Genomic DNA, 15925 nt, shown 5'->3' on the forward strand with positions numbered 1-15925 from the left:
TCACAAAAGCCAGTCAAAAACGGTATGATTCCACCTACACGAGGTACCGAGGTACCGAGAGTGGTCAGATTCCTAGAGACAGAACGTAGAATGGTGGTTGCCAGGGGCTGGGGAAAAAGGAAAGAGCTGGAGTTGACTTTTTAATGGGGACAGGGTTTCAGTTTGGGAAGATGAAAACATTCTGGAGATGGGTGGGGGTGATGGTTGTATAACTATGCCACTGATCTGTACAGTTACAAATGGTTAACATAGTCAATTTTATGTTATATGTATTTTACCACAATTTCTTAAAAACTAAATATTAAAAAAACCTGCATTGCAGCATATCTCCTAACAAATGGAGGAGACACCCCAGGTCTTTGGAGTTTCCTCTAACCAGGACGCACTACTGAATCAGGCAGCTGGGAGCTTAGGCAAGGTATTTTTGTTTCAACTGATCCCTGGGATTATTAGGAAGCTGCTAGATTTTTTAATCTGTTCTTTTTCCAGGCCGAAAAGGTCACCATGGGGTATCTAGCCTCAGATAAATTCTTCTTTATCAACTACTTTTAAACATCAATCCTCAGGAAGCCCCTCTTATAGAAATAAAATAGGAAGAGAGGACAGGAATAAGACATAACTTCACAACATCTTTGTTCAAATGACCTGCTTAGTATGCGTGGGTGCTAAGCCGGGGAGGGAGTCTGGAGGGGCGAGCATGAGGGCAGGTTGGGCCCAGGCTCTGCTTCTTACCAGGCTCCTGGCACAGGGCTGCCAACAAGTAAGGAGTTACTTGCAGAGTCACCTATGTCTGTTACTTGCAGAGTCACCTATGTCTGCCAGTCTCCTTCCTCAGAGACCTGCCTGCCACCTGGACAGTGTCCCCTGCCCAAGGATAGGGTGCTGGATGGAATGGAGACCCTCAGGAGTACCTGCAGGGAAAGCTTCTTGGTTCTAACCCTTGTTCAGATACTCCCAGAGGTTACAGAGGGTAAGAGTCATTAGGGGCACCTGGGCAGCTCAGTGGGGTAAGCGTCTGACTTTGGCTCAGGTCATGATCTCATGGTTTGTGGGTTTGAGCCTCGTGTCAGGCTCTGTGCTGACAGATGGGAGCCTGGAGCCTGCTTGGGTTCTCTCTCTCTCTCTCTCTCTCTCTCTCTCTCTCTCTGCCCCTCCCCCACTCATGCTCTCTTTCTGTCTCTCAAAAACAAAACATTAAAAGAAGAAAAATGTTTAAATACATTAAAATATTTTCAGGGGTCCCTAAGAATATCATTGTGATCCTTTAACACTATGCCTACTCTGCCTGATGGGTATGTCAGCCCTGCATTGAGGGACATACAAGTAGAAAGTACAAGAAAAGACACTGCCAGGAGGGAGGGCCTAACCTCAGCAGGAGTGTGACCTGACCCAGTGAGTTCACCTCTCTAGGCCTCAGTTTCCCCATCTGGGAAAAATGATAGTATCTACATCACAGAGCTGTCCTGAGGACTGAAATAAGATCCTGTATGTATATACCTTGATTAGAATGGTCCCTGGTGCAGAAAAACCAGTATCAAAGTGCTGTCATTAATGCCATTGTGTATTGTTGTCCTAGCCACTTAACTGACACTCTACCAGAAAGGCAAGGTGGATCTTCCTTGTGACAGGAATGTCTCACTTAGACCTCTTGGAGCAGATACAGCTATTTTAGAGTGGCTTATTTAGGAAAACTTTATTTTCATAAAATTCCTTGTGGGCATTATCATGGTGAGCCCTGGGGGAGCTGGTAACCTCCTGACCTGAGCCAGTGATGAACAACATTCCTGGGCAGGAAGAAGGCACATGGGACCATAATCTGCCTCCTACTTTTCTCTTCCTGCTCTGCAGGTGTCAGAGCTCAGGGAACTGAGTGAGAGGCTTTGCGGCCTTTTAAAATGCAAAGGCCCCTGGGATGAATTAATGTCTAATCCCATAACAGTCACACAAGAGGCAGGCCTGACAGCTGGGTTTTTCTAAAGGGACTTGAATCCTTATGTGTCAAGGGCTTTACATACATTATCTCCTTTAATCCTGACAACAACCCCAGATGTAGGGATTACAATTCCCATTTTGCAAACCAGCAAACAGAGGCTCAGAGAGGATCTGTGACTTGCCTGCAGGTCACCCCTACAGCCCCAGGGCCCTAAGAGAAGATCTGGAAATGGAGATAAAGGGAAAGGGAAGCCAGCTTGCCCATGTCTGCCTTGGCCAGTACCTGTTGGCTGAAATGCACCAGAGCTCAGTTTCCCAAGTATACAAGTTGAGGGGGGGGCGGGGGGGGGGTTGGCTGGCGGGGCACATCTTGCACATTCTGCTATTCTTACCCCACTCCCCACCTGTTGAGAGCAGATGGCTCCTTTCCTGGCCTTCCTGTGGCGTTTCTCCAATTCCTGGAAAGAAAGGACGGCCACCAGCCTGGCCACCCGTCCCTGACTGCAAAGCAGCAAAGCTCCTTAGGGGCCAAGTTTATGAGGGGACTCATCATGGGTTAAATTGTTGTTGCTGCATTGAAAGGCAGGTGGCCCTCAAAACCCCAAATTCCCAGCTAATCACTGGGAATGGTGGCTGACCCAGGGGAGCCATTTTGTGTCCAGACGCTCCAGACTGGCTCATGTTTTAGGAAAAGAAAGCTGGCAGCAGCAAGGCAGGTCCACTCTGGTCGTAGACATCTTAACCATTAGCAACACTTCAGCCAACAGCCTTCTTAGCTCATTTCCTTCCAACTCTTCTCTCCTTGAGGAAATGAGAGACTTCGGAAGCCGATTTGGGCTTATCTGACTGTGAGTGGGAAAACTGGGGCCCCGAGGGAGGTTTGTGCCTGAGGGAACAGGACAGGGCAGCAGGCAGCCCCTGGGGACTCAGTCCTACCTCCAAAGGCGGGCCTCATGGAGAAATCATGGTCCTCCACTCTAAGAAGTGGCTGAGGTTTTCCCTTGTGGATTTTGGTCACGTCGAGGTTCTTCTTATATAGGTGACTGCAAAGACAAGCAAGAGATGTTTTCCCAATGACCCACAAAGGCATATGGGGAGATTACTCCCTATAGGAGCTACCTGTTAGACATCTCTTCTCCATCCACCAAAGGCTACACACACACACCCCCCTCCTGACCCACCCTGTCCTCCCCAGGCCCTCATAGTCAGTCCTGAGAACCAGACCCTTGCAGAGCCTTCGTAAGGTAATGATTGGATGACAGCAGTTGGGTTGAATGGTGGAGGATTATATATATATATATTTCTTTTTAAACATTTCTCTTATGTTACTATAATACTGGTTTTGTGATGGGGGTGCCTGGAGGCTCAGTCGGTTAAGCATCTGACTCTTGATTTTGGTTCAGGTCATGATCTCATGGTTCATGAGTGCAAACCCCGCATTGGGCTCTGTGCTGATGGCACAGAGCCTGCTTGGGATTTTCTCTCTCCCTCTCTCTCTGCCCCTCCCCTGCTCTCTTTCTCTCTCAAAGTAAATAAACATTAAAAAAAAGTTTTTTTTAATGTTTATTTATTTTTGAGACAGAGAGAGAGAGAGCATGAACAGGGGAGGATCAGAGAAAGAGGGAGACACAGAATCTGAAACAGGCTCCAGGCTCCGAGCTGTCAGCACAGAGCCTGACGCGGGGCTCAAACCCACGGACCGCGAGATCATGACCAGAGCCAAAGTCGGACGCTTAACCGACTGAGCCACCCAGGCGCCCCAATAAACATTTTTTAAAAGAGTTAAAAAAAAAGAATTCTAAGATTTTAAAAAAAGGAGAGAGTAGGGGAGGGAGAGAGGAAGGAAGGGAGGGAGGAAGGAAGGAAAGAAGGATGGATGGATTTGGGTCTAACAAGATGTGAGATCTAATTCCTTTTTTTTTTTCTATGAATGTTTTTTATTTTTATTTTTTAAATATAATTTATTGTCAAGTCAGCTAACATACAGTGTATACAGTGTGCTCTCGGCTTCGGGAGTAGATTCCCATGATTTATCACTTACATACAACATCCAGTGCTCATCCCAACAAGTACCCTCCTCATCGCCCATCACCCATTTTCCCCTCTCCCCTCTTCTCACCATCAACCTTCAATTCGTTCTCTATATCCAAGAGTCCCTTATGGTTTGCCTCCCTCTCTGAAACTATTTTTTCCCCTTCCCCCATGGTCTTGTAAGTTTGTGAGATCTAATTCTTGACAGAAGAAACTAAACAGCCTTATAAGAAGTCAGCGTTATGTGTAGGATATTTAAGGATTTTAGAAGTAAATGAAGGGATTTTGTTTTGAATGTTTGTTGTTCATTTATATATACATCCTTATTTTATTCTCAGTATTCTTATCACACTTCATGTTTTTTAGAGAAATAGGCATATTTCCTGTTTAAACTCTATAAGAGGGAAGTAACATGTTTCCTCTTTTGAGGTTCTGTTCTTTGACACATCTTTCTGTGAAATCCTCATTAACTTTCATTCTCTATCAGCTCTGCCCAGATAGTACAACTTGATGGAGTTCTAAAGCTGGGCTGATCGATAAAGTAGCCACTAGCCACTAGCCACATGTGGCTGTTTAAGTCAATTACAATGAAATAAAATTAATGTTCAGTTCTTTAGTTCTACTAGTCATACTTAGGTGCTTAATAGCCACATGAGGCTGGTGGTTACTATATTGGATAGTCCAGATCTATAACTTTTCCTCGGTCTCAAAAAGTTTTATTCTGCAGTGCTGGCCTAAAGGTTAGTCTGCCCCGACTTCCCTCCCCACCCAAGAAGCAGATTCCCCTATAAGCTGGGGCTTCCCACCTTACAGCCCAGGAGCCACCTGGAGCTCCAGACCTCCCAACTATTCTCTGAAGTCCACCTGGAGCTTCTCAGGGAGAAGGTGAAAACAGGGAGGGGGCAACTCGGGAGCAGGAGCAGTAGTAGTATTTTCACTCATAGGTTCTTAGAATACTTGGGGGTTGGGCAGAGGTGCCTGACCCTCTTCCCAGAGCCCTTGACCTCTGCCCTCAATCACCCTCGCCCCAACTTCCTCAGCATCTCCCTCGTCCATGGCTTATTCTCGTCAGCCTTCAAACCGGGTTCAAGTCTCTCCCACCTTGACCCCTAAGCAGAATATCTGTCTAGACCGCACGTCCTTCTCGTGCAAAATGTATTAAACAGTGGCAGCAGTACAGGTGTGGCAGTTATATTCATCTTTAAACTTTTTCTTTAAAATAAAACTCTTTCCCCCTCCTAATAAATGATCCTCCACACAGAGAGCTGTGTGTCACCTGCTGTTGCCACCCCTCACTCAAGTCCGCCCTGCCCCACTTGTGCTTGACCCAAGGCCCTGCAGGCACTCTTGCTGGGTGCTGGCCTCTCTGCCACACGGAGGGCCATGCCTCTGCTAGAAACCTGGTCTTTCCGGACCCGGCATTGGGTTCTCCTCCTATCACTCTGACGGTTCCTTCTCAATCTCCACTGCAGTCTCCCCCTCGTCCTCAGCCCATCCCTTAACTGCTAGTGTCCCCAGAGCCCTGTCCCAGCTGCCCTCTCTTCTCCCTCTACACCCTGTTTGGCAGGCTTGCCTATAGCTGTGGCTTCAATTGTCATTAACGTGTTGAGGATTCCTAAATCTGTACCCCCTGCTCTAGACCTTTTATCCAACTGTCTAATTATCCCCAGTGGCTATCCTGTAGGCACTGAAACTCAACATACTCATGGGGAGCCTGGGTGGCTCAGTCAGTTAAGCGTCCGATTCTTGGCTTCTGCTCAGGTCATGATCTCACAGTTCATGGGTTCAAGCCCCACATCGGGCTCTGTGCTGACAGTACAGATCCTGCTTGGGATTCTCTCTCTCCCCCTCTCTTTGCCCCTTCCCTGCTTGCACTCTCTGTTTCTCTCTCTCTGTCTCTCTCCCTGTCAAAATAAATAAACTTTAAATATGAAATAAATTCAACACACCCATAGTTTGGTTTAAGACACACCAGTTTTGACGTGAAAAGAGGAGTGGCTGAAAGAGGAGTGGGCATTCAATAAAAGGGAAAGAGAAGGGCGAGGCACTGAAATGGACAGAGTGGGGCTGCAGGGGCACCTTAGGGACCAGGCCGGGCAGAGCCTTGAAGATCACGTTAAGAATTTTGTCTTTATCCAAAGGCAACAGGAAAACACGGAAGGTAAGCAGTTGGAGGAAGAAGCCATGATCAGAGTTGCTTTTAGACAAGCCAATTGGAGAGAAGTCTTCCTCCTGGTTAGCTGGAATATGGAACCCAGTTCAGTCCCCTTGAAGCATGGTGGTCACCGTCAGAGTGCCTCCATGGAGCTTCCACTCTCACAGTCTCTGCCCCAAGCCTGGCTCCAGAAGTCAAGAGGCACCGGGCCCAGTGCCTGCTCAGCAACTGTGTGACAGGCCACATTCGACACCCCAGAAAAGACACCCCAGAAAGGTAGAGGAAGAGCTCAGCCGAAGGGGTTAGCAGATCACAGACATTAAATTGTGAGTGCAACGGGCACACTACCCCTCTCTCTCACATGGAGCAAATCCCTGCTGGCCAACAGTTTCCATTTCCATTTAGAGAGGCGGATTAGGGAACAGAAGTCCCAGAACTCCAGCACCCTGGCAGGACAGAGGAGACTGGAATGCCTATGCCATTGTTGAGTCTTTTTTTTTTTTTTTTTTTTTTTTTAAGGAACCAGTTATTTGATAAGTCAGGCCACTAGCATCTCCAGCCTTGAGCTATTTGTGTGAGCCAGATGCCCTCAATTCATCCTTTCAGAGCCTGGATGCCTTGGACCGAAGACTTCAGACTCCAGGGGTCATACCCTGAGTCCCAGCCCCATATGGGGCAGCCAGAACCTCCACAGGACCTCAAACCAGCCTTGGGTGGGGAGAGAAGAATGATGTGCTCGCTACACCTTCAAGAAGCAGGGCTAGCGCCACTGTGTTGAAGTTTATTTGGTAACAATAATTGCAGTCAAAATGACTATGCCTGTATGAATCACCCCCTCTCTGTGCAGACCCCGAGCTCTAGTTACCCCATCATCCCAGTGGGGAAGGTCTCAAAATCACCCCTTTTCAGTGGGAAAAATGAGGTTCAGAAAGATTGGGAAACACGGCCATGGCCAGAGAGCCACAGAACCAGGGCCTGAACCTGGATTCCCTGACTTCCTGGCACCACTTCCTTCCCAGGCCTCTGGGGAGGATGAAGGTCACTGGGCAGGAGGAAAGCAAAACTGCTCCTGGGCCCAGCAGAACTTGAGCCACGATGCAGACCAAGAGAAGGACAGCCAAGGGCAGGCAGTACCAAGGGGGGCAGCAAATAGGAGAGGAAATATGGAAGGGGCCCCCCAGCTCTGGGACCAGGAGGAACCAGAGAGTGTTATCCAGGGAGAGCCCAGACCTCAGAGCCTAGAACGAGGTGCATTTTCAGATCTCCGGGGAAAAGGGCCTCTCCTGTAGGAAAGCAATCATGTGGTCAGGTGGCCAACTTAGGTAGCACGCAGGGAGGAGTTGGGAGAAAGCTGGGAGGCTGAAAGGCAGGGAGAAGAGAACAAATCAAATAGCTAAGAGAAAACAGGTTCGGGTGGCAGCAATTCAATAAACAGGGACACAAAGGATCAGAAAGCCAGAAGTTTTTGAAAAGGTAGCTCCTGAGCAGAATAATTGTTTTGTAAGGGTGCCTTGGCCACAGTGATATGGAAGGTATATAGGTTAGAAGAGATCCTAACAGCAGTGTGTAGGGGTGTGTGTGATTGTATGTGTGAATGTGACCATATATCTTACATGTGAAGGGATGATTGTGTGTGTGAGACCATGTACATGTGGTGTGTGTGACACTGTGTAAAATCCTATGTATGGTATGTGGTATGTGTGTGTATGACCGTGTGGGGTTGCAGGGTGGGGGACACAGGACTTCAAAGAAAAGAAGTGACCCTACAGAGATAAGTGCAGTAAAGTTTCAGGTCATTTTGGGGCTCTTGGGTGGCTCAGTCAGTTAAGTATCCAACTTTGGCTCAGGTCATGATGTGGTTCATGAGTTTAAGCCCCACATCAGGCTCTCTGCTGTCAGCACAGGGCTTTTGCTCTCGTTCTCTCTCTCTCTCAAAAATAAATAAACATTAAAAAAAATTTAGAAAGGCCTAGAACCATGTTTCCTGATATGACATTTTCTCTATCTTTTTTCCCAGCCCCTCTGCAATAATTATTTTATATTTGTTCAATGTGTACATTCATCTTTTCTTCCACCTTAGTATCTCATGGGATGGATTTCAAGAAACTCCCCTTACCCCTAAGGGTCAGATTCAATCTGTCCCCAAGCTCATGCAGGTGTCTGGGAATGACTGCGGGTCTTCTGGGGAGTGACAGATGTGACAGCCCAGGCTGCTGAGTAGGATCCCTGAGGATCCCTGAGGGGCTTGTGCTGAACCCTAGCACCATTCTTAGGGAATAGACCATTCCATATAATGCTTTTCCTCCAGGCTGGGTAAATCAGGAAACCTACATTCTAGTCCTGTGGAGTCACTAGCCAGCTGTGTGAATTACCCACGCCTGAGAGCTGACTTTTCAGCATCCGTAAATGAGTCCGTGCTTCCCAATATGTGCTCTGTAAACTATGACTCCCACAAGATAGTCCAAAAAAGTGGGTTGGTTTTTTGTTTTGTTTTGTTTTGTTTTTTTGAGAAACTGCATAATTTATTTTCCCCTTCAAGATTCAGAATGTCTATTTGCATAATAAATGTTCTAGAAGCTCTGCTATAGAGACATCTGTTTAAAATCGTCTGAACCAGAGCTTCCCAAGTTTCTTTGACCCTGAGGCCCCCTTTCACACAATACCTATTCACATGTCACAGAATTAGAACGCAGAATAATTGCTGGCTCACGTGACCCCTGAGGTTCCTTCCAGTCCAAAAGCCTGTGATCCTGGCAAGATAACCAGGGCAAGACTTCCAGAGCAGTGCCTCTTTCCCAGCATCATGGACAAGTTTTATCTGTTTGCTTTCTACCTGGGTAGCATCAGGCCCTGCAGAGCACATATATCCCCCAGGGAGCAGTCTCCAAAGCCAGCACACCCCTGGGGTGTTTAAGATGGTCCGCTGGGACACAGAAGATAGAGATTGTAACTCTTACTGACAGTTTTTATCTAAAAATAAGGAAGCAATCATTTTACTTTAGTATATATGCTTATAACAGTACGTGTATATAATTTATAAGTAAATATACATATAGGTACAATTTCAAAAAATTGTCAACGATAGCAGTGCCTAATTAAAAATAAAAACCAGTGACCTAGAAACTGTGTCTCAAGATATTATTTTATATTCATAATCACTAGTTTACATAACGCTTAGTAGAATGGAAAACAGGTGTAGCATCTCACATGTGGTGTTTATATCTTAGCTGCTTGCTCTTTTCTTCTGAATAGTCATGTCTACATCAGGCCTGGAGTATCATTTTTTGTACATCAGTTCAAACAAACTTAATAGGGAACTTTGATTTGTAATGTAATGATTTTGATTGCCTCACCAGTATCTTGGAAATGTTTCCATTACATCGTGAAATGGCAATTCCTGTTGTCCACACATGTATTCCTGATAACCTAGCAAATTTCAAATACCTTTTGAAGATTCAAAACAGTGAAATGAAACCCGATACCATTATAAAGTTGTTCCCAAATACTTTTTTTTTTTAAATGTTTATTTAGTTTGAAAGAGAAAGAGCACAAGCGGGGGAGGGCTAGAGAGAAGGGGAGACAGAATCCCAAGCAGGCTCAGCACCATCAGCACAGAGCCCAGTGTGGAGCTTGAACCCATGAACTGTGAGATCATGACCGTGCCAAGATCAAGAGTTGGACACTTAACCGGCTGCACCCTCCCAGGTGCCCCCCAATCAAATAATTTAAAGGGGACAATTTCCATTTACAATGTTTTCTTAGTAGTTCAAACTAAATTCCTATATACAGGCCCCTCTCCAAAGTACTTGAGTGCAATCACTCAGCAGACCACCTATGGTCCCTACAGGATGTAATCCTGAGAAACAAAGCAGCACAATCAGAGAAGTACAGGATATTTGACCCACAAAATCTTCAACTACCTGCCTTAAGTCAAAATGCTTGGGCAGAACACAGGTACTAGAAGAAAATGCTCGACCCAGTCTAGCTTTGCTCTTTCGTGGCTTGTGACACTATAGCATATTTGTACCCCGAGAGAGGCTGTTTTCAGTGAGGTGGTGGCCCTGTCTACCTCCGGCTGGAAATAGATTAATAGAAACGAGGTAACCCCTGGCCCTCCTGGGAACCATCCCACTATGCGGCTGCTGCTGCTGCTGCTGCTGCAAGTGACCTCCCTCCCCCCTCTCCCCCCCACGACTTTACCTTGGCTTGGGCATTTCCAGCTGCCCTGTCCATCTCCTCCTCTTGGGCTTTCTGCTCTCCACAAGAGCCACCAGGCAAAACAAGAACAAAATGAGTCTTGTGAAATAAGGCATTCTGTGACTGTCTACGATACCAGAAGCTGCTCGCCAGTAACCTGCAGCGGGGCAGACCCCCCTGGGCTGAACCATTGATTCAGTCTGTCGCTTTGTGATGGTACTTCTCCGAGGGGCTGCGAGGGCATGACTGGCCAGACTGATTTTTCCGATTCAGTATTTGATAGTGAAGCTTGACCCACCCCACCTCCCACCCCTCAGGCGTGACACAAACACCAAGGCTTTGCCCTCCCTGCTGCCTAATGATTGGCCATTAGTCAACAAGTTTGTCCTCCTGTGAAATTCTGCTGCCGCTGAGTCCGAGAGCAGCTTTGGCTAAAACTGTTACGTAAAAAATTTTTTAAACCTCTTGAATATGCCAGCTCTTTGCTGAGATCATTAATCCTTCCCTCTGGCTGCATAAAACCAGTCTGTCACATCCACCAGGGAGACAGCTTGGATTCTGAGTGGATTTGCAGGAAAGACCTGATGGACAAGATGAGTGCATGAATGTGCTTAGGAAATGCTGAGTAAACACACAAATGACCTGTTTTCACAAGGTTGCTTTATTTCTCCATCTAAGAACTCATGCTTTGTCTATGGCCACGGATGCTTGCTTTCCTCCCACATACACATCTTTTTTTCAGTGAAAAGACATTTGATTTTGAAGGAACTCGTACACCAAAGGGGAATTCATGATTATGTAAGCTCTTCTTCCGATCACGAGCATCAGATTAATTTTGGTCTTCAATCTTAAAATGTATAATTTCATCATAAATTAGGCTTGATTCCTATCCTGGGATATGGAATTATGAACACTAGAAGTGTAAAGATGTATGTGGTTATATTTAATCTACTGAAAGGAATAAAATGCTTAAAGACTACTTATTGCTTGCCTGCTGTGTTCAAGATGGAGAGGAGTTTAGTGTGGTAGAGATGTAGGGAGATGAGGTTGGAGGTCAGGAAGAACAGTAGCCAGAACTGAAACAGAATTGGGGTTTTATTATGTAAGAAGGAATCAAAAGAAGTTCTTTTGATTCTCTAAGCAAAGTGGGGTGACATGATCCACTTTATTTTTTTAAGGAATTCCTAACTGGGATCAGTTGGATCGGAGAAGTTGTAATAACAAAGGAGGGTGAGGTCTTGCCCTAATGGAAGGGAAGATGAAAGAAGAGGAGGGAAGAGGACAGAAGAATGAGATGGTCAAGTTATTTCTGAAGTAGAATACATTTGCTGACTGAACAGAATGGGAGGTGATAGAAGTCAACAGTGTTATCTACAATTCTAGTTTGGAGGTAGGACTGGTGGATGGTACCACCATTAACCGATATCCATTAGAGGTAGACAAATTTGGGGGGAGAGGACGTAGATTTTTGACTTGTGGAGTGTGAGGTATCATGGGACTTCCAGATGCCCGATCTGGCAGCTGGAGTATAAAGAAGCCTGGAGCTCGGGAGAAAGGTCTGGACTGGAGAAATAGATTTGGAGCCTTCAGTGTATGGTGGTAGTTTAACCACAAGAAAGGATGAGATCTTCCAGGAAAACAGAAGTCCCAGTGTAAGTGTAGAACCTTGAGAATCTATACTTTTTTTTTTTTAAGATTTTATTTTAAGTACTCTCTATAGCCAATGTGGGGCTCCAACCCACAACCCCAAGATCAAGAGTTGCATGTCCTACCGATTGAGTCAGCCAGGTGCACTGGAACCTATACTTCGAATGGATGGATGGGAAGCCCGAACAAAAGCATAGAGGGTGACTATGAAAACCAAAGGAGTTTCTGGTTTGAGTGATGTGAGGAAGTGAAGGCAGAAAACAGCTTCAGCTGGATCTCCAAACTTCGATTAACTGTAGTTTCAGTTCAAAGATGTGGCAGGAAGCCAAATTACAGGAGTTAAACAGGAATTTGGGAGTGGGAATAATTCAGTATGGGGACTAATTCAGTGATTCCCAAATCTGGCCACTTCTCAGAATTATCCAGTAATTTGTTTAAAAAGTCACATTGCTCCTGAAGATTTAGTGGGAAAGGGATGAGACCCATTAAAGTTCTTTTCTGTAGATTTTGTTCGAAAGATCACTCTTTTCCTCTCTTCCATTTGAAACAGGCCTATAAAAGGACTGGCTGGAACCCTAGAATTGTTCATAGATATTGTTGGTTTTCAAGAAATATTTGTTTTGTTTTGGATACATTTGAATACAATGTTAGGTCCTATCATTTTTTTTTAATCTTTCTTATTTTCAGTAGTTCAATTATTGTGATCACAGTATGGAGAAAAACTCAGTTGGAGATAAGTGTAACTTTTTAAATAATGGCTTTACTGAAATATCATTCACATGTCATGAATTTACCTCTTAAAACTGTGGTTTTTAGTATGTTCAGAGTTGTGCAACCATCACCACTATCTAATTTTAGAACATTTTCATCTCCTCCCAAACAAACCTCATACCTCCTCCTTCCCTTCACTTCCCTTCAGCCCTTGGCAATCACCAATCTACTTTCTGTCTCTGTGGATTTGCCTAATCTGAACACTTCATATAAATGTAATTATACAATATGTAGCCTTGTGTGTCTGGCTTCACTCAGCATGTTGTCTTCTTTCTTCCTTTCTTTTTCTTTCTTTTCTTTCTCTTCTTCTCTCCTTCCTTCCTTCCTCTTCCCCTTCCATTCTTCCTTTCTTGCATGATGTTTTCAAGATTCATCCATGTTGCAGTATGTATAACTTCATTCCTCTTTATTGCCAAATAACATTCCATTGTAGAGACAGAACACATCTTGTTTATCCATTCTTCAGTCAATGGGCTTTTGGGTTTCCAGTTTGGGGCTACTAACAATAATGCTATGAATATTTATGTACAAGTTTGTGTGAACATGTTTTTATTTCTCTTGGCAATATACCTGGGAGTGGAATGGCTGGGTCATATGGTAACTCTGCTTAACTTTTGAGGAACTACAAGTTTTTCAAAGGGGCTGCCCCATTTTGCACTCCCACAAGTAATGGATAAGAACTCCAATTTCTCCAATTCCTCACTTTTTTACTCTAGCCATCATACTGGGTGTGAAGCAGCTTACTGTACTTCTGATGTGCATTTCCCTCATGACTGATGTTGAGCGTCTTTCCATGTTTATTGGTCATTTGTGTATCTTCTTTGTACAAATGTCTATTCAAATCCTTTGCCATTTCTCAATCAGGTTATTTCTTTTTTTTTTTTTTTTATTATTGAGTTATATGAGTTCTCTAGATATTCTAGATACAAGTCTCTTATCAGATATATTATCTGCAAATATTTTCTCCCATTCAGTGTTATCTTTTCACTTTTAAGTTTATCTGTTTTGAGAGAGAGAGAGTACGTGCAAGCAGGAGAGGAGAAGAAAGGGAGAGAGAGAATCCCAAGCAGGCTCCGTACTGTCCGTGCAGAGCCGGATGTGGGTCTCAGTCCCACAAACCACGAGATTGTAACCTGAGCCAAAATCAAGAATTGGATGCCTCACCAACTGATCCACCAAGTACTCCTTTCTTTTCACGTTATTAATGTTCTTTGAAACACAAAAAGTTTATTTTGATGAAATATTTTCTTTGGTTGCTTGTGATTTTGGTCTTGTATCTAAGAAACCACTGCCTTACCCATGTCATGAAGATTTAGTATGTTTTACTTTAATAATCTTACAGTTTTTGCTCTTAACGCTAAGGTCTTAGGTCCATTTTAAGTTTTATATATGGTGTAAGACAGGGGATGTGTAACTTTAACATTTGCTCAGTTCTCTCAGGAAACAGGACTGGCCCCAGTGCTCATGCTCAGAGCTGTGGAAAGGCCCCAGTAAGCTGTCAGATTAGGCCAGAGAGCACAGTGGGACTCTGGTTACACACAGCCTTATGACCTACATTGAGGCTGTGGGCTTAAAAGACAGAATGAGATCTGTGCACTGAAGACGACACTGGCTGCAGTGTGAGGAATGGGGGAAGACTGGAGACTTGTTAGAGGTTACTGCACTAATTCAGAGGAGAGTAAGGCTCATTAGGGTAATGGCAGTGAGCACGAAGTGGTAAGATGGGAAAAAATATTTAAGGAGGTAGAATGGACAGAAGGCCGAATAACATAAAGAATACCACCTTTGGTCAAAACACAGTATGAATAAAGTCACTGGTTTTATTGAGCAGCTCAAACTAGTTTCTGAAGGCAACTGTTCAAGAGGCGTTCCAAAGAGCTTCTGAGCAAGGTACAAGCCTCCCACAAAGGCTTAAACAGTACACATGTTAATGTACACATTAGTCTTTGTTAAGAGGCAGGTTCACTAAATGCATTCGCTTTTCATATACTTACTTGCAAATGATGGAACAATACAGGTTTTTCAGTACTTCAGCCTAGGTTTCTGCCCAAGTAAGTCCAGATGTGCGAGATTTGTTTACGGATTCTGGTCTATAAAAATGGGAGGTCTCAAGATACCAGAAAGTTTATTCATAGCCAAAAATAACAAAAAGATTTCTTATTCTCCTGAAATAGGAACTATTATATTTCCATAGTCAAAATGATAAACAACTTTAAAGGTTTTTTTAAAAAAATTAGGTGAGAATTTTGATGAAATTCATTTATTTCAGTGGAACAAAACAATAAGCAGCATGAAAATGTAAAGTGCTACATAAAAGCCCCACAATACATAAAATTTGAAAGGTTTCATTGGCTTAAACAGTTACAGGTGATACAGACATTATATATTTTTTTGACATGCTATTTTAACTACCTTGATATGTAGTCATGTGCTTTTTTGGTCAAAGAAAAAGCCATGAATTACCTAAACATGAGGACTGGGGGAAGGAGTCCTAAACCTTCACCAACCAGATACGTATCTGGTTTTGTCCCGACACTCTAATTAAAGGGATAAGGTGGGGCTTTAAAAACAACTGTTTTCTGAAGAGTCTCTTCAAGTGGCATTTGAGTAAGAATAGCCCCAAAGATCAATTTTGCTCATCAACTCCACGATGGGGATCAGATTGACAACTTAAGGATTTTTAAGTAGCATATGTGAGCTGAAAGGGAAGGAGCAAAAAATATGCCACTTTTCAGATATGTGTATCAGGTGCTTAAAACATCCCAATACAAACAAAAAGGTGACCTATCAGTTGACAGGTGAGGGAGGAGAGGCAAATCAGATAGAGAAGGATTTGCACAATTCAAAATCTTCTTGGCTTAATCAATCTTAAAGTATAGGTACACTCCATTGGAAACATGCAACAGGATCATGTAGATCCAGAGGTTGGCTCAAGTTTCACTGAGAAGAAGCAGAGGGAAGATTGTTCCTAGCACACAGTTCATCTACAATCAAAGGCTGAAAGCAGGGGGATTTTCTTCTTCTCAGGTGATAAGGTCATCTGGTATTCCCAAGGGTCAGTGACTTCTTGCTAGGAGACCACTGAACTACTTCTAGTATTTTGTGTTCCAAACCAAGACTTCAGAATGTGCTTTCCCATGGCAATAAAGTTGTAAAATGGTAACCTTTAATTCTCCTGACATATGAGGTCTT

General features: G+C 44.2%; 1 protein-coding gene across 1 annotated transcript in view; it reads right to left on the reverse strand.

Moving 5' to 3' along the window:
* The window catches only part of LOC132667370 (gamma-aminobutyric acid receptor subunit rho-2), a 42312-nt gene extending 31472 nt beyond the window's left edge, over positions 1 to 10840 (reverse strand). The window contains exons 1-2 of the mRNA XM_060616154.3: positions 10319 to 10840; positions 2869 to 2975 (exon numbers count right to left, since the gene is read on the reverse strand). Of these exons, the coding sequence (XP_060472137.3) occupies positions 2869 to 2975; positions 10319 to 10506 (295 nt within the window). The 5' untranslated portion in view covers positions 10507 to 10840. The remainder of the gene's footprint in view (positions 1 to 2868; positions 2976 to 10318) is intronic.
* Positions 10841 to 15925: the final 5085 nt, after the last annotated feature.

Source organism: Panthera onca, chromosome B2 (genome assembly GCF_046562875.1).
Source record: "Panthera onca isolate mPanOnc1 chromosome B2, mPanOnc1 haplotype 2, whole genome shotgun sequence".
Lineage (NCBI taxonomy): Eukaryota > Metazoa > Chordata > Mammalia > Carnivora > Felidae > Panthera > Panthera onca.